Source organism: Notamacropus eugenii, chromosome X, assembly GCF_028372415.1.
Source record: "Notamacropus eugenii isolate mMacEug1 chromosome X, mMacEug1.pri_v2, whole genome shotgun sequence".
In the NCBI taxonomy this organism is placed as follows: domain Eukaryota; kingdom Metazoa; phylum Chordata; class Mammalia; order Diprotodontia; family Macropodidae; genus Notamacropus; species Notamacropus eugenii.
This window is the reverse complement of record NC_092879.1, coordinates 32,272,338-32,298,206: the sequence shown is the minus strand read 5'-3', so window position 1 is coordinate 32,298,206 and position 25,869 is coordinate 32,272,338. Positions and strand designations below refer to the sequence as shown.

Here is a 25,869-nt window from a genome sequence, read left to right as displayed (position 1 = left end):
CTGTGTTACATACTTTTGTATTCCAGTGCCTGACATCATTTGTTGCACACAGTAGGTGCTTAATGTTAATGGGATGATAAATAATGGGTCAACTCATTATTAATAGGTTGCAAAGAGACATGTGTGAACACCAGAACTTGACCCTTCTGAGGAGTATTTTTATTTTAAAAGAGGACTCTTGTGACTTCTTGTTCATGTTTTCCAATAAATCATCCATGAAATATCCACTCAGTGCTCTAGGGATCTTCCACTCTTCTCATGATATTTTGTGGACATTATTTATGGTGTCCATCTCTTACTACCTCCTTTTCTAATCATGTATGCCCTCAGTGATATCCTTTACAATGCTTCTCACACAAAAGTCATTGTTTGTCAAATGCTGCTGTCTCTTTATTGTATGGGATGAAACAGTACAAACCGTTTTTGCTCTGGACTAGTAAAGATAGTGGTGAGATCATTAAATTATTCAGACTCTCAACTACTGATGACTTGGAACACCACTTTGGTAAGATTGCCAACCACCTGTCCAGGCAAACATTTTTTAAGACCCTACTGTGTGCAAAACACAGTGGTAGGCATTAATGAAGATGCAAAGTTTAGATAAAACCTGGTCCCTGCATTTATGAAAGTGTGGTAGGAAACTCTAACACATACCCAAAACACTCTGCTATAATGCACAAGTATATATAAGAAGGTGCAAACTGATTACTGGGTGAAGTCACAGAGAGGGAATGTAATGCATTATAGACTGAAGGGGATCTGGAAAAACTTCCTGAACAAGTGTGAGTGAAGGTAGGAATTCAGCAGGGGAGGGGGGGTATTTCAGGTGTAGGTATGAGCTAATGAAAACATGAAGTGCTTAAGTCATGTTCAGGACACAAGTAACTGGGCTATGGGGGATGAAGAGGGAATGATGACATAAAGCTGGAAGAAAGGGAAGCATCAGATTGTAGGGATCCTTCAACTCCAGACAAAGGAGTTAAAAATTGATTAAGTGGGGAAGAGGGAACCCAAACAATTTTTGAGCAGAGAGGTGATGTGACCAGAGATCATGGTAGGTAGGAGAAATTAGCTCAGCGCTTGTATGAAAGATGGATCAGAGGAGAGGACTTGTTAGGAGACTCTTGCCACAGTCCAGGTGGGTGGGAATGAGGTAATATTCTCTGGGAATAAGGAGGTAGAGATTAGATATGAGAGCTGGAACAGTCCCATGATTTGCTGACTGATTATACCCAACAAAGTCAGTGCTGACAAACACCAGGATTTTGAACGTGGGAAATTGGGTGGATGATGTTAATGCTGTTGGAAATAAGGAAGGTGGGAGAAGAAGCAGTTTTAAGAGGGAAAACTGAGAAGTTTGGTGGTCCATGATCCTCTGCTGCTCCGTTGTGGGGCGTGGAAGTGACCGTGTCTAGAGCTTAGAAGAGAGGTCAGGGCTGGCTTTGGGAGGCTTTCTCCATGGGGCTGTGAAAGTGAATAATACACTTGCCAAGGGAGAAAATACAGTAAAACTGTAGCTTTATTTATTACCTTCCAGGAAGCAATTAGATTAAATGCATTTTCAGAAGCTCTTTTTCTTTCCTTTAGGGCCTGATTGCCGAAGAGGGAAAAGATTCTCTTGTAAAAGGTGACGATCCAGAGAAATTTCGAGAAGCTCTCATGAAATTTGAGAAATGCTTTGGTTTAGCCAAACAAGAGAAGTTGGTGACCTACTATTCATGCAGTTATTGGAGAGGACGGGTTCCTTGCCAGGGCTGGCTCTATCTTAGCTCCAACTTTCTCAGTTTTTATTCTTTTTTGTTGGGATCAGAAAGTAAGTGGTTTTTTGGTTCTCTACCATGACTTTGGGCTTTGGGACTGATAGACTCCTTGGGTTTTTTTAATATGTGTGCAAGGCAATTGGATCAGTCTGTGTGGGTAACTGGCTTAAAGGTAATGATAACAAATTACTAAAGAAAACATCGCCATTTTGTTTCCATAGTTTTTTCACCACTTCCTAAGTTCAATATGAAGGGAAGGGGAGAAGAGAATAAGCATTTATCAAGTAGCTACTATGTGCCAAACACTACACTAAGTGCTTTTACAGACCTCTCATTTGATCTTAACAACAACCCTGGGAGTAGTTGCTATTAATATCCCCATTTTATGATTGAGGAAACTGAGGCAGGCAGAGGTTAAGTGACTTGCTCAGTATCACACAGCCAATAAGTATCTGTGGTTGGATTTGAACTCAGTTTTGCCTGACTCCTGGCCCAGTGCTCCATCCATTCATTGCACCACCTAGCTGCCTAGAAAAACTATGTAAATGATGTGCTTAAAGATTTTTAAACTTTATAAAAGGTCACATCATTGAAACTTTGAGAACAGAAGGAAGAACCTTTCAGGTCTCTGATTTAGGGAGAATTCTTAATCAGGGGATAGAGATAAAAGATCAGATAGGCAATTTGGATTGCATCCAGTCCAGGCGACATTTATGAAGCACCTACTATATGTATGACATCACTGGCTTCTAGGTACACAAAGCCAAAAGTAAACAACTATTCCAGGCTTCCACATTCTTACCTTCTTCTGGGGGAATGCAGCATATGCACAGATGAGGAAATGCATGTTGGTTTAAGGTGGGAGAGAGCACTAACAGCTGGAAAGATCTAGAGGCAGCACACGAATTGATCCTGGAAGGGAGCCAGGGGTCTACAAGACACAAAGATATGGTAGAGGAGCTGCATTCTCAGGCATGGGACATAAATAGTCTGTAGGCTTAGTAGCAGAAGTAGGTGCTTAATAAATGCTGGCTGGCTTCTTGATTAGTTGGTTGACAGTGGGGCAGCTGAGAAGTAACCAGGGGAAAGACAAGTGAAGAAGTACAAAGGTAGAGCTTGGCCAGCACCAAGCCTAAAGCACTAGCACTCAAGGCTTACACAGACTCAGAGAGTGGCCTGAACCTTGCAGGGGATTTGGTAAATATTAGCAGGATGATGCTCGAGGCCAGCATATTAGTCTGTAGAGGCTCTAAAATTACAAGCTGGCTATGCCTGTTTTGCAAAGATAATGTCACCAGCCCACTTAGTCCAACAGCTTCACGTCTTACAGCCTCAGAGAAACAAGACAGGAAAGTGTTATAGAGTAGGATTGTTTTTGGTGCAGACCAGTGATTTCCTCAGTATAGGGAACTCCTGGTGAAGAAACTCCCTTTGCCAACAATGATGATGATGATGATGATGATGATGATGATGATGATGATGATGATGATGATGATGATGATGATGATGTTGTTGTTAATGGCTGCTATTTCTATAGTGCTTTAAGATTTGTCAAGCTGTTGCCATATACTGTCTCTTTTGATCCTCACACTAATCCTGTAAGGGATGTGCTATTATTATTCCCATTTGAGAAATGTGACTCCTCCAGGGTCACACAGCTAAGAAGTGACTGAGGAGGTGGGATTCAAGCTTGGATCTTCCCAACTCTCTAATCTGGTTATTTCCCTACTATGCCAAGCAGCCATTACAGATCAGTTGTTGTTGAACCTCCATTCTTGAAGGGGATCAATGACATTAGGTGGGTGATGTCTTGACTTACAAGTGAATTGGATTTAAGTGAGACTGGGCTCTTCAGAGTCATCGACCTTGCTCTCTCCTCCAGAGTCATCAGGGTCCAGTGGCAAGACATAGGTCAGGATGACTGGCGATGCCTTGGATAAAGAGGGAGACTTTGGTCTTTTTAAGCTAAGATCTTTCCCAGGTCTCAGTCTGACTGAGGCAACACCCACTCAGAAGTTAAAGGCTAGGTAAGAATTGAGACAAAAGAAGACTGTTTGCCTTCACAAAAGAATCTGTCTGGCAGAAAAAATTCTTCACATGCTGTGGTTGTTACTGTGTACAGTGTTCACCTGGTTTTGAGCCCTTTGCAGGAATGCAAGGACTTAAAACATTCCCAAAGGACTCTTGAGGCAAAATGCCATCCACATCCAGAGAAAGAACTATGGAATTGGAACACAGAATGAAGCAGAATATTTTCTCTTCTTATGTTTTGTTTTGGTTTGTTTTTTCTTATGGCTTCCCCCATTCATTTTAATTCTTCTATGCAACATGATTAATGTGAAAATGTGCGTAATAAGAATGTATGTGTACCAATATAAGATTACATGCCATCTCAGGGAGAGAATGGGGAGGGGGGGGAAGAAAATCTAAGACTTACGAAAGTGATTGTAGAAAACTGAAAATAAATAAATTAATTTTAAAAAAAGGAATCTATCTGAGAAGGGTCCCTGGCCCAAACAGAAACAGTTGCTATTTACATTCACAGTTATCAGTAACCAAACCATGAGCAAGTGAGGCTTGGGCTGGGACCTATTTTTGGCCAGTGTGTAAGAGCCAGAGTAAAAAAGCCCATTGCAAATCTGTATCTACTCGCCAAGGGCTGGTCTGAGGGCATTGCCCTGAGACGATATCAGAGATAGGACTTGAACCAAGGTCTTCCCAACTCAGACTCTGACTAAAAGGCTGTCTCCCATTCCTCAGCTTCATGCTCCCTCACAGCAGCAGGTGCTACTTATAAATAAGATAAAAATTAATGAGAAAAAAATTCTGTTAGAGGCTAAATAACAAAACAGATGGCTATATACACATGTTTTTAAGGTTCTATTTCCATTTTTCTCTGATTACCCTGATGATGTATTTATAATGTTTTAACTAATGTTACATCCGCGAATCTAAGCAGCATTTTCTCTACACAGCTAATGGCTATCCTGAAAAATTTGATTAACTAATAAATATAAGTGAATTGTGAGAAATTAATCACATCTTTGCTTAACTCATCTTTGCAGTCAAACTTGTTATCTCCTGGGATGCCATCTCCAAACTTGAAAAAACATCCAATGTCCTTCTCACCGAGAGTATCCATGTGTGTTCCCGGGGGGAAGATTACTACTTTTCAATGTTTTTGCACATTAATGAAACATTCCTTCTCATGGAGCAGCTGGCCAACTATGCAGTAAGAAGACTTTTTGACAAGGAGACATTTGAAAATGACCTAGTCCTCAACGATCCTCTTAAAATCACCAAAAGGTAGTAACAGTCCCATGGCGATTGGTTGCCTTTTTGTCTGCGCCTTTTGAAGTGGGTTCAGGTCTCACCTCTGTGGGATTTGTGTGTGCCCCTGGGTTTATCCTCTCTAGGTCTGAGTTACCTCATCTTCAGTGTGAGTGGGTTAGGGTAGGTGACCCCTAAAATCCCTCTCAACTCCAATAATAACTGATGTGATTTGGTTTTTATAACCATCCTATGTGGTAAATAAATGGCTAGAGACCTTATCATTCTGAAGCTTGGGCACATTTCTTAAGTGACTTGCTCATAATGATGGAATGTGTGTCCCTTATGAAATACAAATCCAGGTCATTTTGCCCTTCTGATTCTGCATTCTAGCCATTGTGCCACACTGCCTTCTCTGGCACTGACTGACACAAGTTAACTGGTTTGTGCTATTATGGTACCAGTGTTCACTGTTGGCTTCATTTCACCAGTATACATTGACATGCTTATTCATGTATACTTCTATCAGAGTTGTGTCTTTATTCTTGGATAATTTTTCTCTTGAAATGCCACTGTGGTTAGATAAGATTTCTGAAACACTATGGCTAGGGAAGGATCTCTCTGTAGATTGAGACAGGATCTGCCCTCCAACACCTTATAGGCATTTGGGCAGCTGTTGGTTATTTATCACTGCATGACTTTTAGCTGCAGTTACTTAGAGGTTTTCTCCCAAGAGGCTTTGCATATTTAACTTGGCTAAATCTGCAATTCATTCTTGAAATATGTGTGGATTGTACCTTTTCAAGTGGATTTTATCCGGGCTGTCCATCTCGTCCTCCAACTTTGGCTTATTCCAAGGCTTAACATCTAGCTTGATTACGCAGGAAGGAGAGAAAAACAGCCAGAAGTAGCTGTTGGAAGGAACTTCTTACAATGAAGGTGAAAGGTGAAGGTTGTACATATGAAAGGAGGAGGAGAGATAGAAAGAACCTTGAAAGGCTCATCTTGCCTAGGAGGAAAACTGAGGGCCAGGGAGGGGAAGGGACCTGTCCAAGGTACTCAATATCAGAGTTTTAAAACTAGAAGAGATCCCAGAGGCTATATAGTCAAACCTTCTCATTTTACAGAGGAGGAAACTGAGGCCCAGAGAGGGGAAGGCACTTGATCAATGTTGTTCATAGTCTGGAAGGAACCTCAGAAACCATTTAGTCAAAGCCTCTTATTTTACAGAGTAAGAAACTGAGGCTGAGGGAGAGGGAGTGACTTGTCCAAAATCACACAAGCAGTAAGTAGCCCGCTGCTTGACAGTGCTGGCTAGGCCAGAACAAATGATCTCAGTAGTCTGTGGCTCAGCATAGACTAGGCTTGGTACATTTGCCCTTTTCTCTCACTGCTAAGATAGGCCTGAAATGCGGCATAGAATTTAATTGTGAACCTACCTGTGTTAATTTTCTATATGCCTTTAAAGAATTAGTCATGGGGATGAGACATTTTGTACCGTACACAAACATTAGTGTTGCATGCTTGTTAATAAGAGGTAAGTGCTGTACCCCAAGTGGGGGAATTGAAATCTCTATTTGTGTTTGCTTTCCATTTGACTGTTGTCTTCTTCACTACTTATGTCTTGTTTAGCCGTTAAAAGGTACTCTTCAAGGTCTTCTTCGGTTCTTTCTTTTCCTTTTTTCCATTTCAAAAGGAATCTGTCAGAAATTTACTTAGCTCCTTAGTCTTTGTTTAAAAGGAATGTAGCAAATGAGTTTTTTGCTCTGCATAATTTCTCAAGATCGTCTTTTCAAAATTACATGCTTTTAAGTTCATTTATGAGAATGCAAACTTATTGAAAAGACATACCCAAATGACATTTCAAATGAAGGTAAAAATTAATATAATTTCTTCTTAATGTGCATCGGTATACTTTTGGAACATCTTATCAAATTCTTTCTCTACTTGTGCCAGGAAGATGAGAAAGGAAAAAGGGAGTTTAGCCTTTACTTCACTAAGTGTGTATTCTGTCTGTTTGTCGGGCCTACGAGTTCAGTGATACCGCTGCTGACTGGCATTGTATCTGCCGCGTTGGAGTCTTAATTGCCTGGGGATGATGAGAAATGAAATACCAAGCCTAGACTGTTCCAGCCAGAAGGCTCCAACCCTGGTCTTTACGGCTCTGACCCTAAAACTGGCCTTTTTGTTGTTCTGACATAGCTCCCCCATGCAAGTATGAGTCATTGTTTCATATCCATACTACCCCACCTAAATGGTATTGCTGTTTGCCAGGTTTCCAGGGGCCCCGAAGCAACCATTTGTTTTTCACCTTGTTTGTAGAGCTCTTTATAAATTAATCAAATGACCGTGTTTATTGAGCACCTGTTCCTCCTTCAAGAATGCATTCTCTTTTGTATATATTAGGTTTTACCTTCAATTTTTGATAAGCAGATGTGAAAGATTTTTGATAGCCAAAAATAAAAAATACTGTTTAGAAGGTACGTTGGGCCATATTCCCATATTAGGAGTATAGACTTCTATGAGTCCATAAGTATTCTGCTTTAATACTTGGAGAATGACTTTCATATTTAGATATCATATTCTTTTGCTTAAACTATATGATGATAAATCCAGAAAAATGTCCCCCTTTTATAACAGCTGATTTTTTTTATTATAAAGTATTTGTAGTAATGTAAAAGTGAGTGTTAAAATGTTCAGTGAAGATCATGTCTTTAAGCAAAGGAATATAGACTTCTAATAATTCACCCCTTAACAGGTTTCAAAACAAACCCAACCATACACACACACACACACACACACACACACACACACACACACACATACACACACACGCATACACACATATACATACACATATATCCACACATATACACATATATCCACACATACACACACACACATATATATATATATATATATATACACACGTGTATATATACATATATACACACACATATATAACACTTTTGAAATGTTTCCTCTGTGAGCTACAATGGGGAGAGATTTTGTTGGAAGGAAGCATGAGCCAGACCAAGGGAAGAATAGGCCATTCTGGTTTTTAATATGTTTTCTTCTTAATGTGGGTAGTTGTTCCCTGATCCTTCCCCTGCCACAGTCTGCCAGAGTCAGGAGTAATGCCAGAGAAACTGAGTTCAAACCTAAGTCCTTCTGACTCCAACTGTAGCATCCTATGTCCTATCCTCTACACCATGTTACTTTTGGTTAGGCACTTAGTGAATATAGAATTCATTGTTAAGACAATTCTTATCCCTATTAACACTTCTTCCCTGAAAGAAGTATTTCTTTATTGGCATATAGGGAGTGCCACAGTGTACAGAGCACTGGACCTGGAATCACAAAGACCTGAGATCAAATGTTGGCCTCAGACGCTTACCAGCTGTGTGACCTTGGGCGAGTCACTTAACCCCTGTTTGCCTCAGTTTCCTCATCTGTAAAATGAGCTGAATGGAGAAGGAAATGGCACTCTAGTATCTCTGCAAAGAAAGCCCTAAATGGGGTCTTGAAGAGTTGGACATGACTGAAAACGACTTTACAGTAGCAACAATAATGCTAGCTATTCTTTATTTTATTTTTTGTTCCTAAGCCATCACTTTTTACTCTCTATGACTAAACATTAATAAACTGAGGTTTATTAGAGCTGAGTTCTACTTCTGACTCTGACACTAACATGACTACATGCCCTTAGGTAGGTCCTTTACTTTTAGCTGGACCTCAATTTCCCCCTCTATTGAATGAAGGGATAGATTTGATGGCTTCTAAGGGACTTTCTACCTTTGGAGTTCTGTGATCCTAACTCTTATAATGCAGCCCTTTGCTATCTTACTGTTTCCTGCAAGTGTAGTCTCTTGCACTGAAAGCTCTTTTCGTGTGTCATTCAGTGGTCCAAGCGGAGTGGGGCTGGATAAGTTCTTTTTGGATGAAGACCATGTAAACAGAGCATCAGAAACCCTGCACGAGCCATTCCTGTCAACCTGCATAGCTAACCCTTTGAGATCAGCTTGCTTCTCTCCCCCCATTCCTTAGCCATTCCACGTTTTTCACACCTTTATTCACTCTGTTCTCTGTTTTTTTAAAGTAATAATAATTGCTAGCCTTTATTAAGCACCTACTAAGTGCCAGGCACTGTGCTCGGAGCTTTGCAATTATTATCTCATTTGATCTTCACAACAACCCTGGGAGATAGGTGCTGTTATTATCCCCATTTTACAGCTGAGGAAACTGAGACAGACAGCAGTGATGTGACTTGCCCAAGTTTACAAAGGAAGCATGTGAGGCTGGATTTGAACTCAGGCTTGCCTAACTCCAGACCCAGCGCTTTCTCCACTGAGCTGCTTTTGAGTCCATCCTCACCCATCTCCCATCTGCTGAATCCCTGCCCACCCTTTATTCTTTTCCCACAGAACGATGGAGAACCTGGCACGCAGTGAGCAGTTTAGTTCATTTTTTAGACTCCCTAAAGAAGAGAACCTGAAAGAAGTGCACGAATGTTTCTTACGGGTACCATCTAGCCACTTGAGTGCTCATGGGAGAATGTGTGTTTTTGAAAACTACATCTGCTTTGCCAGTCAGGATATCAGTCTTTGCAGTGTAGTCCTTCCACTAAGAGAGGTAAGATAATAGAGGCCTTTTATGGACCAACAAATGTTTTTTCTTTTTGTTCAAAATTGGGGAATAGCTTCCCTTTCTACCCTAATTTCTGTGTTTAAGTTCATCATTGTGCTGCAGAATAACTCTGTTTACCAATTAGAAATTCAATGACTTGAGATTATATTTGTAAAGCATTTAGCCTAATGCCTGGCACATAATAGGTGCTCAATTCATGTTTATTCCCTTCCCTGTGTACTGCAACAAGAACCTCCATAGTGAGAAAGGTGAGGTCCTGAGATTGACTAGTCCAAGTTGTGAGCTTGGGCCAGCCTGATCACGTATTTAGACACTCTGGATGGCAAGAGGCAGGCCCAGTGCCCAGCAGCCACAAGTCACTATCCTACCTGGTTTGTGCAATTCAAGGAGAGGGAGTCTAGAACAGAAAAGCAGATCTTGGTGAGTCTTGCCAAAATCAGTCTCCAAGCATTTCTGAAGTCTTGGGCACTGTGCTAGGCATGGGGACATAGTGACTCAAAAAATGAAGCAATTAATGATTTCAGGAAGTTCATTCTTTCAGAGGGGAACATGTCCCCATACAAGTGTATGTAGAAGAGACAGTTGGAGAGGGAAGCCCCCAGCAGGCTCTAAGAGACAGAGGGAAGGAGGAAGTGAATTCAGGGATCCCTCCAAATGACATCTTTTGTCACCATATTCTGTAGACCAGGAAAAATTCCTCCTCAAGAAATAAAATGGCTTGGCCCAAGGTTATATGAATCAGTATTGAGGTTTCAGTGCCAGGGCCCAGGAGACCACTCCTTACGAGGCTTTGTATGGAAAATAAGGGGGCAGAAAAATGCCTCATGTTTGTCCTTTTCTCTTCAGGTACTTGCTGTAGACAAGGTGGATGACTCTAGCCAATCAGTCGTCATTAGCATCAAAGGAAAGAAAGCCTTTCGATTCTCTGACGTCAGAGACTTTGAGCAGCTTGTGGCAAGACTGAAACTTATATGTGGAGCAGCTTCCATTCCGCAGCAGGAAGTTAGCACAGAGGTAATGACATGGCAACTATCATCCTTCTCAGGGCTCTGTTGGATGGTATTTCATCCTTCCAAAAGTAATGATGATGGTGGTGGTGGTGGTGGTGGTAGTGGTAGTAGAAGTGGTAGTGGTGGAAGTGCTGGTGGTAATGGTAGAAGTCTTTATATCTCTGGAACCTTGCAAAGTGCCTAGCACATAATCAGTCACCAAAACACATATTAGGCATCTACTATGTGCTAGGAACTTTCCAGATATATAAAGATAGTTAAAAAAAATCTTGTATGCCCTTCCCATCCTGGGCTGCTCTTCTTCTGGGCTCCATCCTTCCCCAGGGGGTCCACACATAGGACTAGAAGTTCTACAGCTAGCTTCCTGCCATTCTCTCCACCAATTCTGTCAAGGAATTGGGAAGTCCAGAAGATAGAAGGGATGGGGGAAAGGGGACAGGGAGGGAGCAGAGATAATGAATTCTGTTTTTCACATGCTGAGTTTGAGATGTCTATAGGACATTCAGTTTTCTTAGAGAAAACACAGCTATATCTCAGCAGAGGGTCTAGGGACAGATATATGAATCTCTGTGCCAATCCTGTATCATCTTCATAGAGATGATAATGGAACCCATGGGAGCCAATGAGATCACTGACGGAGATAATACAGAGCAATGATTTTTCACCTGGGATCTGTGAACTTGTGTTGGTTTTTGAATCATTTGATAGCCGTGTTCAGTATAATTGGTTTTCTTTTGTAACTTAATATATTTTATTCGATTCATTTAAAAACATTATTCTGAGAATAGGCTTCACCAGACTGTCCGTGACCCAGAAAAGATGGAGCCCCTGGTAGAAAAGAAGAGGGCCAAGGCCAGAGCCTTGGGGGTGCCCACAATTAGATGGCTTGACCTGGATGAGGAACAAGCAGATGATACTGTGAAGGAGCAGTCAGAAGAATCAGGAGAAAGAAAGCAGCAGCATCAAAGGCTATGGAGAGGGCAAGAAGGATGACGATGGAGAAAAGGCCACTGGATTGGACAACTTGAGATTTGGTGCTGGGAACTTCAGAGAGAGCTGTTTGAGTGGAGTGATAAGAAGTTTGAGCAAAAGCCAGACCGGGGAGGGTTTAGAGGGGAGTGAGAGGAAAGAAAGCAGCAGCACCAATTTTAAACTCAAGATGTTTATCCAGGAAGGGGAGGAAAGAAATAGGATGATAGCTAGTGGGCACATTTGGACCAAGCAAGGAACATTCCTCTCCTGGATGCACGGTTTGTTCACCACCACAGAACATTTTCTGCCATGCCATAGAAACCTTTGCACCCTGGAAGCTCATTCCCACCCCAGGACTAAGTCTGACATTGGCAGTACCCTCCAGCCCTGAGGCCTCTTTCTCTGGTTGGTTGGTTCCTCCCCAATCCTCCAATTTAAGGAGAAGGCCCAGGCCAACCACGTATTGGTCCCTCTACAGGCTGCACTGCTGACTTGTTTACCTCCTTCAGCTCCTTTTTATGTGATGTTTCCCTCCTTTGAAATATAAGTTCCTTGAGAGCAGGGATTGGCTTTATTTCTGCTTGTATTTGACTCTCCGGCACCTGGCACACTGTGAACAATATTATATAAATATTTATCATCATCATCATCATTATTATTGTAGTAGGAACTTACTAAGTGCTTGTTGACTTGACTTAGGCATGTCTACAGGCAGCATTTGAAGGGCCAATAGACTGGGAGGAATGGAAGTTAAAAGAAAGAATGGAGATGAAAGGAGGGGGGCAATTTGCTGGAGAAGCTGGGAGTGGATGGCACTCAGTGCGCTTTTCTTGGAAAGGAAGAACTTCATCTTCATTTGAGACTGGAGTGGAGCAGATAGTGGAGGGAGATGTTAGATTTAATGTGAAATGAAGAGGGGAGAGGAGGGAGCTCTCAGCAAATAGGCTGAATTTTTTCAGTGAAATATGAAATGAGGTCTTCAGCTGAGAAGTCCAGAAGCTTGACAAGGCCTGGACAAGAGACAAGATTTGGAATAGCTGCTGTAGAGAATGGGATAGCAAATCAGGGAGGAATCGGGTATTTGCCTTATTAAAGCAAGATTCCAGTTGAGATGACAGTATGACATAATTTGGAGTGGACACAGTCAATCCAGTGTCGTGATTTTTCTCCATCTCTGTTCAGCAACACATGAATAGGAGCAAAGGTGGCAGATGTGGGAATAATTCAGGACAGGAACTTGTCAAGACATGGACAGTGAGAGGACAAAGGAGTCATGGGTGGAGGGTGGTCCAGAGCTGAGTTGGTTTACTTGGGGTGCAGGGGTCAAGATAGGGAAGGGAGGACAGACTAGCCAGTCCCAGGGGTGATGTGGCCTGGTAAAGAATCTAGGGTTGGAGGAACAGAGGTCACTGTGAGACTGAAGAACAGGATTACACATTGTAAGCCCTAGCAAAAAGATGGACTAATAAAAGATTAAGGAACTTCAGAGTTGATGAGCATGGGAATGGACCACTTATAGTTGGTGGCAAGGATCTAGGATGTGGCCTGCTCTCAGGGTAGTTGAGGAGTAGGTCAGAGGAAATATGAATAATGAGAAAACTGGAGTTGGAGCATCTGAGGGGGCATTCATATGAATGCTGAAGTCCCTTAGTTTGAGGGCAAGAAATAAAGAAGGAGGAACTGAGTCAGGCACCAAAACCTTTGGTGAAATGTTTGTTGAGTTCAATTTAATTTAGGTTTGCAATTTCAGGACAGCACTTGGGAAAACTGGGGGTGCCCTACCATAATTTCTCCATTTAGGAAACACTGCCCCCAGGTGGCCCACATGCTAAGGAAGTCGTATGTTTTGGCTAAAAGCTGGATGACAACCTTGAATTTTTGGCTCTTATTTACAAAAGTAGTATTCCATGCTAAAATAACTAGACTTTAACACCATTTACCAGTTAAGTTGATAATTGTTACCGAGTGATATGTTAAAAAAAAATAAACTGGGTATGAATGGCATTTTGGAATCATGCAAGAAATGTGATTAAATCATGTTATACCCTTTACTTTGCAATCCCACTGCATGATTTATCCTAGGGGGAAATCAGAGACAGAAGCAGAGAACAGCTAGAGAGGGATATCACTCTTCTCCCAAAGAAAGTGGGTGCACATCCATTGAGAAATAACTTAAAAAACCCAACTCTATGGTTAATAAAAATGTAACAGTATGATTCTGTAGTAAGAAATTATGAATTTGAGGAATTTGGAGGGATATGAGAAAGTCTGTACAAACTGATGCAGAGGGAGATACCCAGAGCCTAAGGCATAATATACTCAGCAATTACAGCAATGTAATTGAAAAGATCTCTACAAGGAAGCTAAACTCGGAATAAGTGAAAAACCAGTGTGAGTCCCAGAGGAGAGTCAATGAAATCCATGGCTGAGAGATGGGGAGCTCCCAGGGCAGGATGGTGTATATGTTGTTACACCATGGCTTGAATGGTTTTCTTTGTCGTGAGGAAGGTTTCACTCTGGGGTGAGGAAAAGGGTCTCCCACCGCTGACATCCATGAAACATTTTAAAAAATCAACCAGCTTAGCTTTTCCTCACTGATCTTTATGACAGTGTCACAAACTTAGCGACATATCTAGCTTTTGGTTAGAATTGTCCTTTCTGCCTCATCTTGCATTCTGCTTTGTCCCAGCAGACCCCCCCTGCCTGCTGCTAGGAAACGTAACACTTCCTAATACCGAAGTGACTTTTGTTTGGTCCTGAGCCTCTCAGCTGGTAAAAAGCCTGTTTGCTAATTAAATTTCACTGTGCCCTGAAATTAATTAGATAGATACCATCATGGCCTGATAGCCCAGAGGAGGAGGAGACAATCTCTGATTATAGCTTATTTATTATTAGAAAGATATTTTGTGTATTGTGGTTTGCAGTCGACACTTGAATTTTGAGAAGCGTTTCTCTCATAGAGATTGGAATGCACTCAGGTCATCCTGGTAACATTTGAACTCTCCTTTGTAGCCCATCCCCAGTCCTGACCCTGAGAGCTCAGGGCGGTCTTCTAAAGGGCCCTCTCTGATGGGACAGAAAGATTGCAGCAAGACTGTGAACACACAAGCTTTAATGACAGAATTTCACCCTCAAGATCTGGAGAATCTTGATTCCAAAATGGTAAGAGAACAGACCTTGAAAATCTAAGAGTAGAGATAGTTGTCTGAAAATGAAGAGAAAGCTGATACACAATAGAAAAAAGTCTTCCTTTGGAGAGCTAAAATTCCCTCCTATCTGACCGAGGTACTGAGGAATAGCAATGAAAGCCAGCTGTGGAATAATAACTGCTCACCCACAGAAATGAATAGTTATCTGCCTAGTGGTTGAGATGATAAGGGAGAACCAAAGGATTCAGGATGTGTTTTGCCTAAATCAAATAATAGTAATTGCATTTTTATATCACTTCATAGCATGCTTTCCCCATTCATTTGTTTCTTAATGACCTACCCAAGGAACAAAGAATACATCAGGGAGGCAAGATCAGACCCAGTGAATTTGTTTCCAGTGAGTCTTTGACCTTTGCTAAGAGGAGGTCTTACACTGACCTTGCTCCATCCAAGGTTTTAATCACAGTTTAACGTCGAGGAGTACAGTAAAGGTGCTTGGGCTGTCTCTTCCTTGTCATGGTGAGTTGCTTTGAGTTTTCTCTTATAGCTGAAAGAAAAGATGAAGGAACAATCATGGAATATACTCTTTGTGGAATATGGCCGTGGCGTTAGCATGTTCCGGACAAAAAAGACTCGAGACTTGGTTGTAAGGGGTATTCCTGAGACTTTAAGAGGAGAACTGTGGTTGCTTTTTTCAGGTATCACATACACACACACACACCCATACACACACACACCCACACACACACATCCACACATCCTTTGCCAATTCCTGAGCAAGTTAATATTGTAGGTAGAATATGTAGCAACTAAATAAAAATACCTTTAGTGTCCAAAGCAAGTCAGGTCCATTTCATGGAAACATCATCTTATTGGTTGAAGTCCATACCCCTCAAACAAAATAAACCCATGGGTTGTTTTCTGTTGTTGCTACTCCATTGCTTAAATATTACTGCTAAAGAGCTGGCCTTGGAGTCTGGGGCAATCAGTTAATCAGCGATACAGAAGCAATGAATGAAATAATCCCATCATTTAAAAAGTTTACATTCTGGGGGAGGGGGGAGGGAGAGACACCATTTTATGAGGGCGGAAGAGCTGGGTTCAAGTCTTGCCTCTGACCTGTATTGGTTTTGCGGGCCTTTTTTGGGTCACTTGACTCTCAGGACCCCAGGTAACTCTGTAAGACTCTACACTGCAGATCAGTTGCTGATCTGAATTGGTGGAGGGAATCCTGTTACGTGAGAACTCCTTGAGTCCAAACCTTTCCCCCCATCCCCACTAAAAGAAAAATTACTTGCTTACAAAAGAGAAACTTAAGTTGATGAAATTCAGTTCTTTGTGTTTAATTTGAAAAAAAGAAAGAAAGAAACTTTATTATCTTCTTCTTCTGTATGCTAATATAATAATTTTTCCCAGGTGCTATTAATGATATGGCTGCCAATCCTGGTTATTATGCTGACATGGTCGAGCGATCCTTAGGGACTTATACGGTAGCTACCGATGAAATCGAACGTGATTTACGTCGCTCCCTACCTGAGCACCCAGCCTTTCAGAGTGACACTGGCATATCTGCATTGAGGCGGGTACTCACTGCATATGCATACCGCAACCCAAGAATTGGCTACTGCCAGGTAGGGCCACAAAGAGAGACCAACTCTGTTAATATTCTGAAAGATTAAACCTCATTCAATCCAACTCCATTAATCTGAAATTGGTGGATGGGAGCCAGGTAGGAGTTAATAGTGCATGTTGGAAGGTTGTGTTATAGGGGCCATACTTCAGGAGAGAAGTGTACTTAGGCATCCAAAGAGGAGATATTTTAGCTCTGATCCCCAGCTTCTTTTCCTATGAAATGAATTAGTCCTAGCTATTCATTAATAGCTCTCTTAAAGGAGAACTTGAGCATGAATCATCAGCTGTTTATTGAACTTTTTCTCTACTTTTTCTACTGGGTTATTGAATTGTTTTCCCTGCTTGCCAGCTCACCCCCAAGGAATTTTCATCTACATTGGCTATGCAAATGACTTCCCTATCTATAGATCTAGCCCTTATCTCTTCCCTGTACTCCAGTCCCCCACCAACATCTGCCTGCTGGGCATCTCTACCTGCCTGTGCTACAACATGTCCAGAGGATTTGAACAGACATTTTACAGAAGAGGAAACTGGAATGAATTGTGTTTATTAAATGCAAAAATTATTTTTGTTTTCCTTTCCAGATCTACCTGACTTTGTTTTCTATCTTTAAATTTTTGTTTTCATAGGATTGAAACACAAACTGTAAAAAACTAAACAGAACAAAAACCTTGAGAAAATGTCCAAACTCGCTAATAATCTTCCCATGTTTCTCTGAATTCCTTGTATCTCATTTCTTACTGTTTATATAAATTAAAACAACTTTGAGATGTTCCTTTGCACTTATCAAATTGGCCCTGTTCATTAAACCCATTGCTGGTGAAGTTGTAGAAAAACAGGTTACACACATTCATTGCTACTAAAATTGTAAACTAATCAAATCTTTTTGGAACTCAATCCAGCAACGTGATGTCAGAGATATAAAAACAATCAAATGCCCCCACTGTCCACCCCTGATCCAGTCATTACATTGCTGGGAATATAACTTGAAACTGTTGGTTTTCATATATATTTTTTCTTCAATTTTAGGCAATGAACATTTTGACCTCGGTGTTGCTTCTGTATGCAAAAGAAGAAGCAGCTTTTTGGCTTCTGGTTGCTGTGTGTGAACGGATGCTGCCTGATTATTTTAATCACCGAATTATTGGTAAAAACATGTTTAGAGTGAATATCTGCCTCTTCTCAAGTAATAAACTCAGACCAAATGACCAGGGAAATAAAACTACTGACTTAAATTGCGGAAGATGGAAAAGAAAATCAAACAGTTTTAAAATACCACATGAACTAGACTTTTCAGGAGAGAGACTTTTAGTGTTCATTTTATCTTTTCTTTAATATATTGCCTTAATTTTAAAAAGCGCTAACCTGATCTGTTTCTTAATAAAATGGAAGTCCTAAGCCCATTCCCAGCTGTCTAGTGCAGCATCAACATGAAATTTTCAGAGCTGTTGGGAATTTTCTTTTATTTTTTTGGAGGGAGTATGGGGAGTGCTTATAATCAGTGAACTCAAAAATCCCATATTTAAGTGGAACTGTGTAGATATCCATAAGTGTCTTTTGAAAATGATCATTGTTTGGCAATACTTTTTCCCAAAAGATGGTCAGCCTATAGTAGTCAAAACAAAGAGGAAGATCTATTTCTTTGCTTAAATTATTCATGGATGGTCCATCTCTATTAAGTGTGTGTGGCGTTGTACTTGTTTGCTCTTGTTGGGTTTTACTGAACCTTGACCTCAAGAAGCTTAAAATCCATGGGGAGAGACAAGGTAGTCCCATATCTAGTAACAGATCAGAAGAAAGCTGAGAGGGTCTTAAGGTCTCACTGTGGCTCCTGGGATCATGTAGAACACTTCGATAATCCTTGTGTCAAATGAAGGAAAGAAAGTCTTATAAATACCAACAGCACTCAGGCTGAAATCTCTTGGTTCCTCCACAGGTGCCTTGGTGGATCAGGCAGTCTTTGAGGAACTGATCAGAGAGCACCTCCCTCAGCTGACGGGTCACATGACTGACATGACCTTCTTTTCCTCAATCTCCCTCTCATGGTTCCTTACCCTCTTTATCAGTGTTCTTCCTATCGAAAGTGCCGTGAATGTTGTGGACTGTTTCTTCTACGACGGGATAAAGGCCATCTTACAGCTGGGATTGGCGGTGCTTGACTATAACATGGAACAATTGCTAACCTGTAAAGATGATGCTGAAGCTGTCACAGTGTTAAACAGGTACTGCTGGAATTGTCAAGGCTCTCTAGGAATCTGTGAAATCATCTAGCCCAACTCCCTTATTTTAAACAATAAGAACCAGCATTTCTGTAGTGCTTAAAGGTTTACAAAGCACTTTACAAATAGTATCTTCTTTAACTTTCACAAAACCCTAGGAAATAAGTGCTATTATTATCCCCATTTTACAGTTGAGGAAACTGAACCAAAGAGAGATTAAGTGGCTTGTCCAGGGTCACATGCCTAATTAGTATCAGAGGTTGAATTTGAGCTCAGGTCTTCCTGCCTCCAGGTACAACTCTACCACTTGCCTCCAAAGTCATTGGGATCGTCTTAAGTATTGATGACACACTTACTATAATATGCTCAACACTTTCCCGGATGATGTTGACAGAAGACACAGATCCTGTTCTCTGGGAGCTTGTAATAGAAGAAATAGTTGATGTTATTGTTACTGTTGCAGCTAGATGGCGCCATAGTGCATAGAGTGCTGTTCCTGGAGTCTGACTCATTTTCCTGAGTTCAAATCCCATTGCCTCAGTTACTTCCTAGTTGTGTGAACCCTGGGCAAGTCACTTCACTCCATTTGCCTCAGTTTCCTCATCTGTAAAATAAATTCAGGAAGGTAAGGGAAAACCAATCCAGTACCTCTGCCAAGAAAACCCCAAACGGGGTCACAAAGAGGTGAACATGACTGAAAACAACTCAACAACAACAAGAACAACAAATAATTGCTACTTTTAAAGCCCTTCATCATCTGCCTCCCCCCCATCCCTACTCCCAGCCTCTTTCCAGTCTTATGTCTTACTCCTCTCCGTTGGTACTCAGATCTAATGACACTGACCTCCTCACTGTTCTTCCCATAAGACACTCCATCTCTAAACTCTGGACATTTTCACTGATGATCTCCTATGCCTGAAGCCCTCCAGGTCTCTGCCTTCTGACTTCCCTGCTTTCCTTCAAGTCTCTCACCTTCTGTAAGAAGCCTTTCCTGGTCCTTCTTCATCTTCATGCCTTTTCTTTGAGATTGGCTCCAGTTTAATCTATAGCTTGTTTGGGCAGAGTTGTTTGCATGTTGTCTCCCCCTGATTTTTGCCTTTCTTTGTATCCCCAGCCTTTAGCCAGGTGCCTGGCCCCTAGGTGGGACTTCGTAAACCCATGTTGACCTAAAATTGAGTGGTACATACTAGCAGCAGAATGCAGACTTGGAGACAAGGAGGAATAGTGTGGGTTAGAGTGGCCAGGGAAGATGTCCTGGATAAGATAGGCCTTAAGCTGGGTTTTGAAGAATGAGGAGTACATGTAGAGGCCGAGAAGAGAGCATAGAGCACCCCAGGCAAGAACAACAACTCAAGCAATGTCCTATAGGTAAGAAAGAACATCCATTCTCCATGAAGGTCAACTGCAAGCAGGACAAAGCTGTCCCAGAAGAGGGCAACAACCAGGTACCATTTGCTCTATTCTAATAATTTGTGGTCCCATAAACTTTGACACTGATGTTCCTTTTGACCAGGTTCTTCGACAATGTCACTAACAAGGACAGCCCGTTGCCTTCGACTGTTCAACAGGGCTCATCTGCAAGTGATGCCAAAAGCCATCAGGCTAAAGTGGACATTACAGATTTGATTAGAGAAGCAAATGAGGCAAGTTCTCACATGGTGACAGCATTTATACAGTTTATTCCCTTTTTCGTTAACTAAATGGTGCCTGGTAATCATGGTGGCTAGCCCAGAGGCCAGGTAAGGAAAATCATAATACAATGATGGAGAACATTTCCAACCCAATTTCATTTTTAAAAATGATCTCGACAAACTAGGAGCAGGTCCTATTATCCCTCTGATGAAGTTCCCTTTTCTTTAAAATGAAGTTATTTATCTATTTCTTTTTGTACAAAGTCAATTAAGTTAATGCATTTAAACCATATTAAGTTACTGTAAAAGTAGGTAATAAATTACACCTTTCTTCTAAGAGACTCCATGCATTTCATAAATATCCTTATACTTAATTTTAGATGAGTAATAAGCAGAATTCTCACCAGTAATTATATGCAGCAAAGCAAGAACTAGAAATGAGAAGCCAGGGATGTGCCCCTACATGGCAATATCCCAGGAACATGCTTTCCACATGCCTCTTGCAGCTCCCCAGCACCACCTACCTTACAGGTCTGTTCACTAGACTTCCCCCTGACCCAGGCCATATATCAAAATCCACTGCTCTCTCTCCTGGGGTAAACACCCATGGAAAGGAGTATACACACCCCATTCCCTTGGTCATAGGCCCTTGTATGCCTGGGATCAGTTGCACAAGCCTCCCATCTAAGTAGTAGTCAAAGCCTTTCGCCCTCCCTCTCTTTCTACAGCATACCCTGTAGATGAGGCGTTCTTAACCCAGAGCCCATTAACTTGTGTTTTTAAAAACTAATTTAATAACTTTTTTAATAGAATTGGTTTCCTTTATAATCCTATTTAGTTTATTTTATGCACTTAAAAATATTGTTCTGGAGGGAGAGTCCATCCAGAGGCTTCACCAGCTACTGCCAAAGGGGACCAGGACACACAAAAAGGAAGAAAACCTCCCCTTCTAGAATGTCCTTCCCTCTGTGCTTCCTCACTGGATTTTGAGGCAGAGGAACCTAATGCAGCCCTTGGCTCTGCCACTTCCCACCTGTGTGAGGTCGAGCCACCCATTTGAGTGGAGGGGGTCTGAAGGGGTGCCCTCTAAGGGCCCCTTCCAGCTCCCAATCTGTGACCCTGGATCAGTTCTTCTCACATTCCTGCCATCTTTTGGTGCTCTTTGAAACCTGACTTTCTCCCAGTGACATCACCTTTCATGGTACCATCCTCCTCTGTCGCTCCTGACTCACAGGACCAGGAGGAGCCATTAGCATACCCTTTGGTCCCCATGGCCTCTTCCAGCTCCATTACTCTGTAGCCACCTGTCCTTTAAAGCTCATTCTAGTCTCTCCAGATCCATGTTGCTGCCATCTCTGGCTCCTGAGGTCATTCTCCCTCTGGTTCCTGATCTCCCATTTCCTTAACCTCCACAACTCCACAACTGCAGTCTGCCTCAACCTTACACGAGAGCTCATACCTCAACACTCCAGTTTGGCCTCCTCTTGCTCTGTCACCTGCCCCAGGTACCAGAATTCCTAGTTAAGCTATGCTCTGGAGAGAATACTGGAACCTGGGGAAGTTGAAACTTCTTCAGGACTTGAGCTAAGGCTTCAAAACCATTTATCTTGATATTCAGTCCTTTGTAAAAGGCTGCTCATAGAAATGATGCCATTCTCCTTACAGAAATACGGTGACATTCGCTACGAAGATGTGTATAGCATGCGGCGGAGAAGTCGGCTCTATGTGATCCAGGTGCTTGAAGAAACCACAAAGCAGAATGTGGTAAGTGGGTGGAGGAAATGAAGCCACATAATGTGGCTCTTTCTCTTTGGGCATCTTTTGAAGACAGTCATTCTGTGGGAGGAAAAATGAAAAAGACAAGAAGAGCCCAGAGACTTACTGGGGCTTCAGAAACTGTCTTAAGAAATGATTTTAGAGAAAATGAACTATTTGTCCCCATCTGGATATAGCACAGGTTATTAGCAACCCTTTGTGTATGATCTGGCCAGCATAGCTGGAGCTCAGGAATGCTATAATGTAAGCATTCAGGGATGACATTTGTATGGTGGGCTCTTCAGTGAGATCCTGACTTAGTCTTGCTGGAAAAGAAATGCCATTGTCTCAGAATTCAACGTGGTGAGCTGGGCATGGTGGAGCACACAAGGCGGCAGTGGACTAAGCCAATCTGGTAGCCAGTCTGGCATCAATATGGTGAGCCCCAGGGTGGAAGGAGGAGGCGGACCGGATTGCCTAAGTAGAGGTGAGTCATGGCAGGTTGGAAATACAGAATGTCAAAGTTCTGATGCTAATCAGTAGTGGAATCAGGCCCATAAGTACCCACTATACTTCCAGCCTGGACCAGTTAGGGGAGACCCATTCTTTAAAAAACAACCACACAACAACAACCAAAAAAAACCCCTAAATGCTTTGAAATTATAATGACCAGACTTGACCCCAAAGAAGAGATAGGAGAAGTAGGAGACTGAGGGTATGGTGGTGGTGGTGGTGGTGGTTCGCCCTTCATTTTTAAAGAGGACCAATGAACACTGCATATAATGTCAGACTTTTTCAGAATGTTGGTTAGTTTTGAGAAACCATTTTTCCCTCCTTTTTTACTCTTAATAAGAGATGCTTTTCTAGGAGGAGGTGGGAAGAGAGATACGTTGGAAATATATGTGATATTAAAAAAAGATAACAATAAAAGTTTTTCTTTTAAAATCATTAGTTAATTAAACCCACACCAAAAAGAGAAGAGAAAGCAACAGTAGTTTTTCTTGGTGGTGCAACTCCTCCTACTAACTGACCTATAGATAGTGCCTTAAAGTTAGTAAAATACTTTTCCTCTATGGTTTCCTTTGGGCCTCCCATCAAACCTAGAGATGTCAGTGCTACAGGTGTTGTCATATCCCCATTTTTACCAACGAGAAAACCAAGGCTCAGAGAAGTTGTCTTGCCCAGGGCAGAATTTGAACCCAGATGTCCCTAACTCCCAGTCTGGGCCTCTGTTCACTCTGCCATACTGATGAGAAGGGGCCTTATGGTCAAGTATTTTTAAATGTATCCTTTATTCTCCATTTAATAATTTAAAATCAAGAAAAAATGTTCTGAAGATAGGGTCAGTTTATGCTATTGCCAAGACTTAACTTGCTTCAAGACTGAGTCCCTAGAGACATTAGGGCACATTTCCACAGGTCCCAGGCTCAACATACAGATAAATAATTCACTGACTCCATTAGCTTTGTGCCCCCTAGCCTTCATGAAGTAAGATACAATTACACCGTTTCTAACCTGCTTCCTGGAAGGTTCTGTTTGCCAGCCCAGATCTCCTATGGCCTTTGAAGTGTTTGATGACAGGCCTCCTTGATGACTTTAAAAATGGCCACTGTTTGTAAGAGAGAAGTACGTGTTGCCAGTAACCAGCACCACTGGCTTCTGAGCTGCTGGCCTCCTTCGTCACTAATTTACCTCCATCTCTTTTAAGCTCCGGGTTGTATCACAGGATGTCAAATTAGGCCTTCGTGAATTAGAAGAGCTTTATGACATCTTCAAGGTAATGTTAGCTCTCTCATTGAAAACTAATGCTCTCTTAGGCAAATTTTATCAATGTCACAAGTTGTATCTGCTTTAATATGATATTTTTAATAAGATCGAGTTTACTCACCATGTTTTCTGCTTTAATACCTTCCATTGTCTTGACAGAGAGAGCACTTTTTGTCTTGTTATTGGAATTTGACCAGCACTTCTCTGAGACACCACGACCCCAGCCTGCCATACTTGGAACAGTATCAGATTGACTGCCAGCAGTTCCGAATACTGTATCATCTCTTGAGCCCCTGGGCATATTCTGCCAACCGGGACTGCTTGGCACTCTGGACCTTCAGATTGCTGGATGAAAACTCCGACTGCCTTATCAACTTCAAAGAATTCTCCTGTGCATTTGGTAGGAGAACATCAAAGCTGATTCTCTTTCTATAGAAAAAACTAAATGAATCCTAGATTTGTAGGCTAGCCCTGGCAACTGATGATGATGATGATGATGATGACGACGACGACGACGACGACAATAACCATAGTAATCATAGCTAACGTGTCTCTAGGGCCCCAAGGTTGGCAAAGTGCTTTACGAAAGTTTCATTTGATCTGAACACTGTGGCTACATTCCTTCCAGTTTTAATATCTCTTGACTATTGCTTCTGGATTCTCAGAGCCACATTTAGAAGCCATAGAGTCCCAGGGTTGGAAGGTCCTCAGTGTTCACCTAGAGTTGGGAGGTGATGCCTCAGGCGATAATTACATAGTCCAATCCCTGCCCAAAGCATAAATCCCAACAAGTAGTTACACAGCCACTACTTGAAGACTTATTGATGAGTAACTCACTTTTTCTTGGGAAAACCCATTCTATTTTGAAGGTAACTAATTATTAGAAAGCTCTTCCTTAGATTGAGCTGAAATCTGCTTCCCTCTAATGTTCATCCACTACTAGTTTTTCACTCTAGGGCCAAACAGAAAAAAAAAAATCTAATCCATCTTCCATGACAAACTTTCAAATACTTAAAGAAAGCCCTTCATGTCCCTTCTGAGTCTCTTCTCCCCTGTGTTAAACGTCTCTACTTCTATCATATGATCCTCATATGGCATAGATTCCAGGCCCTTCCCTAGTCTGGTTGCCCTCCTCTGGACACTCCCCAACTTATCAGCATCCTTCCTTAACTGAAGACCTCTGCCTCTCTATGCTGCCCAAGATCATATTAGCTACTGCCTCACACCACTTACTTACATTGAGCTTGCTGGCCACTACGACCTCCGGATCTTTTTCAGATGAATTTTTTGTCTAGCTATGTCTGCCTCAGCTTATCTGTACTTGGAAAGTTGATTTTGGAGGAGCAAACTTAATACTTCACATTTATCCTTATGGGATTTCATCATTCCATCTTTTATGACTTTACCAATTTGATAGATGTAAGGTGAAATCTCAGTTGTTTTCATTTGCTATTTCACTTATTAGTGATTTTAAGCATTTTTTCATACGTTAATTGACCATTTAGATATCTAATGTCTCTGTGTGTGTATGTGTGTATGTGTGTATGTATATGTAAGTAATATATATGTGCATATATTTGTGTCAGTTCCCTAAACATCTTTTGAAGCAAAGATTACACACACACACACACACACACACACATACACACAATTGACAACTTTTCTTCTTAAAATAACTACAATCCACTAAAACCCTGAGGTCTTTTTTATGAACTACGTTTTAAAAAAATTTTAGTATTTTATTTTTCCCCAATTACATGTAAAAACAGTTTTTAACATTCATTTTTAAAGCTTGAGTTCCAACTTCTCTCCCTCCCTCCCCACTCCACCCCCATTGACAAGGCAAGCAATTCGTTATAGATTCTATATGTGTAGTCATGCAAAACACTTCCATAATAGTCATGTTGTGAAGGAAAACATAGACCAAAAAAACTCAAGAAAAAGAAAGTAAAAAAAGGTAAGTTTCAATCAGTCACCATCAGTTGTTTCTCTGGCAATAGATAGCATTTTTCACCCTAAGTCCTTCAGAACCGTCTTGGATTTTGTATTGCTGAGAA

At 41.5% G+C, this 25,869-nt stretch overlaps 1 protein-coding gene and 1 long non-coding RNA gene across 6 annotated transcripts in view; one reads left to right on the top strand and one right to left on the bottom strand.

The window, feature by feature from the left end:
* Positions 1 to 25,869, bottom strand: part of LOC140515655 (uncharacterized) — a 72,702-nt gene that overhangs the window by 5,118 nt on the left and 41,715 nt on the right. Inside the window, exon 2 of the long non-coding RNA XR_011971121.1 lies at positions 15,247 to 15,355. This is a non-coding gene — a long non-coding RNA (uncharacterized lncRNA). The remainder of the gene's footprint in view (positions 1 to 15,246; positions 15,356 to 25,869) is intronic.
* Positions 1 to 25,869, top strand: part of TBC1D8B (TBC1 domain family member 8B) — a 110,177-nt gene that overhangs the window by 54,410 nt on the left and 29,898 nt on the right. For 2 of the 5 annotated variants that reach the window (XM_072626478.1, XM_072626477.1), the window contains exons 4-16: positions 1,588 to 1,813; positions 4,826 to 5,066; positions 9,455 to 9,662; positions 10,524 to 10,691; positions 14,672 to 14,821; positions 15,356 to 15,506; positions 16,225 to 16,439; positions 17,470 to 17,587; positions 18,377 to 18,662; positions 20,173 to 20,302; positions 21,956 to 22,054; positions 23,754 to 23,822; positions 23,972 to 24,212. In XM_072626478.1, the coding sequence (XP_072482579.1) occupies positions 1,588 to 1,813; positions 4,826 to 5,066; positions 9,455 to 9,662; positions 10,524 to 10,691; positions 14,672 to 14,821; positions 15,356 to 15,506; positions 16,225 to 16,439; positions 17,470 to 17,587; positions 18,377 to 18,662; positions 20,173 to 20,302; positions 21,956 to 22,054; positions 23,754 to 23,822; positions 23,972 to 24,212 (2,302 nt within the window). Of the gene's footprint in view, positions 1 to 1,587; positions 1,814 to 4,825; positions 5,067 to 9,454; positions 9,663 to 10,523; positions 10,692 to 14,671; positions 14,822 to 15,355; positions 15,507 to 16,224; positions 16,440 to 17,469; positions 17,588 to 18,376; positions 18,663 to 20,172; positions 20,303 to 21,955; positions 22,055 to 22,350; positions 23,823 to 23,971; positions 24,213 to 25,869 lie in introns of those variants that run through there. The other 3 variants (XR_011971118.1, XR_011971120.1, XR_011971119.1) reach the window with 3 other exon arrangements.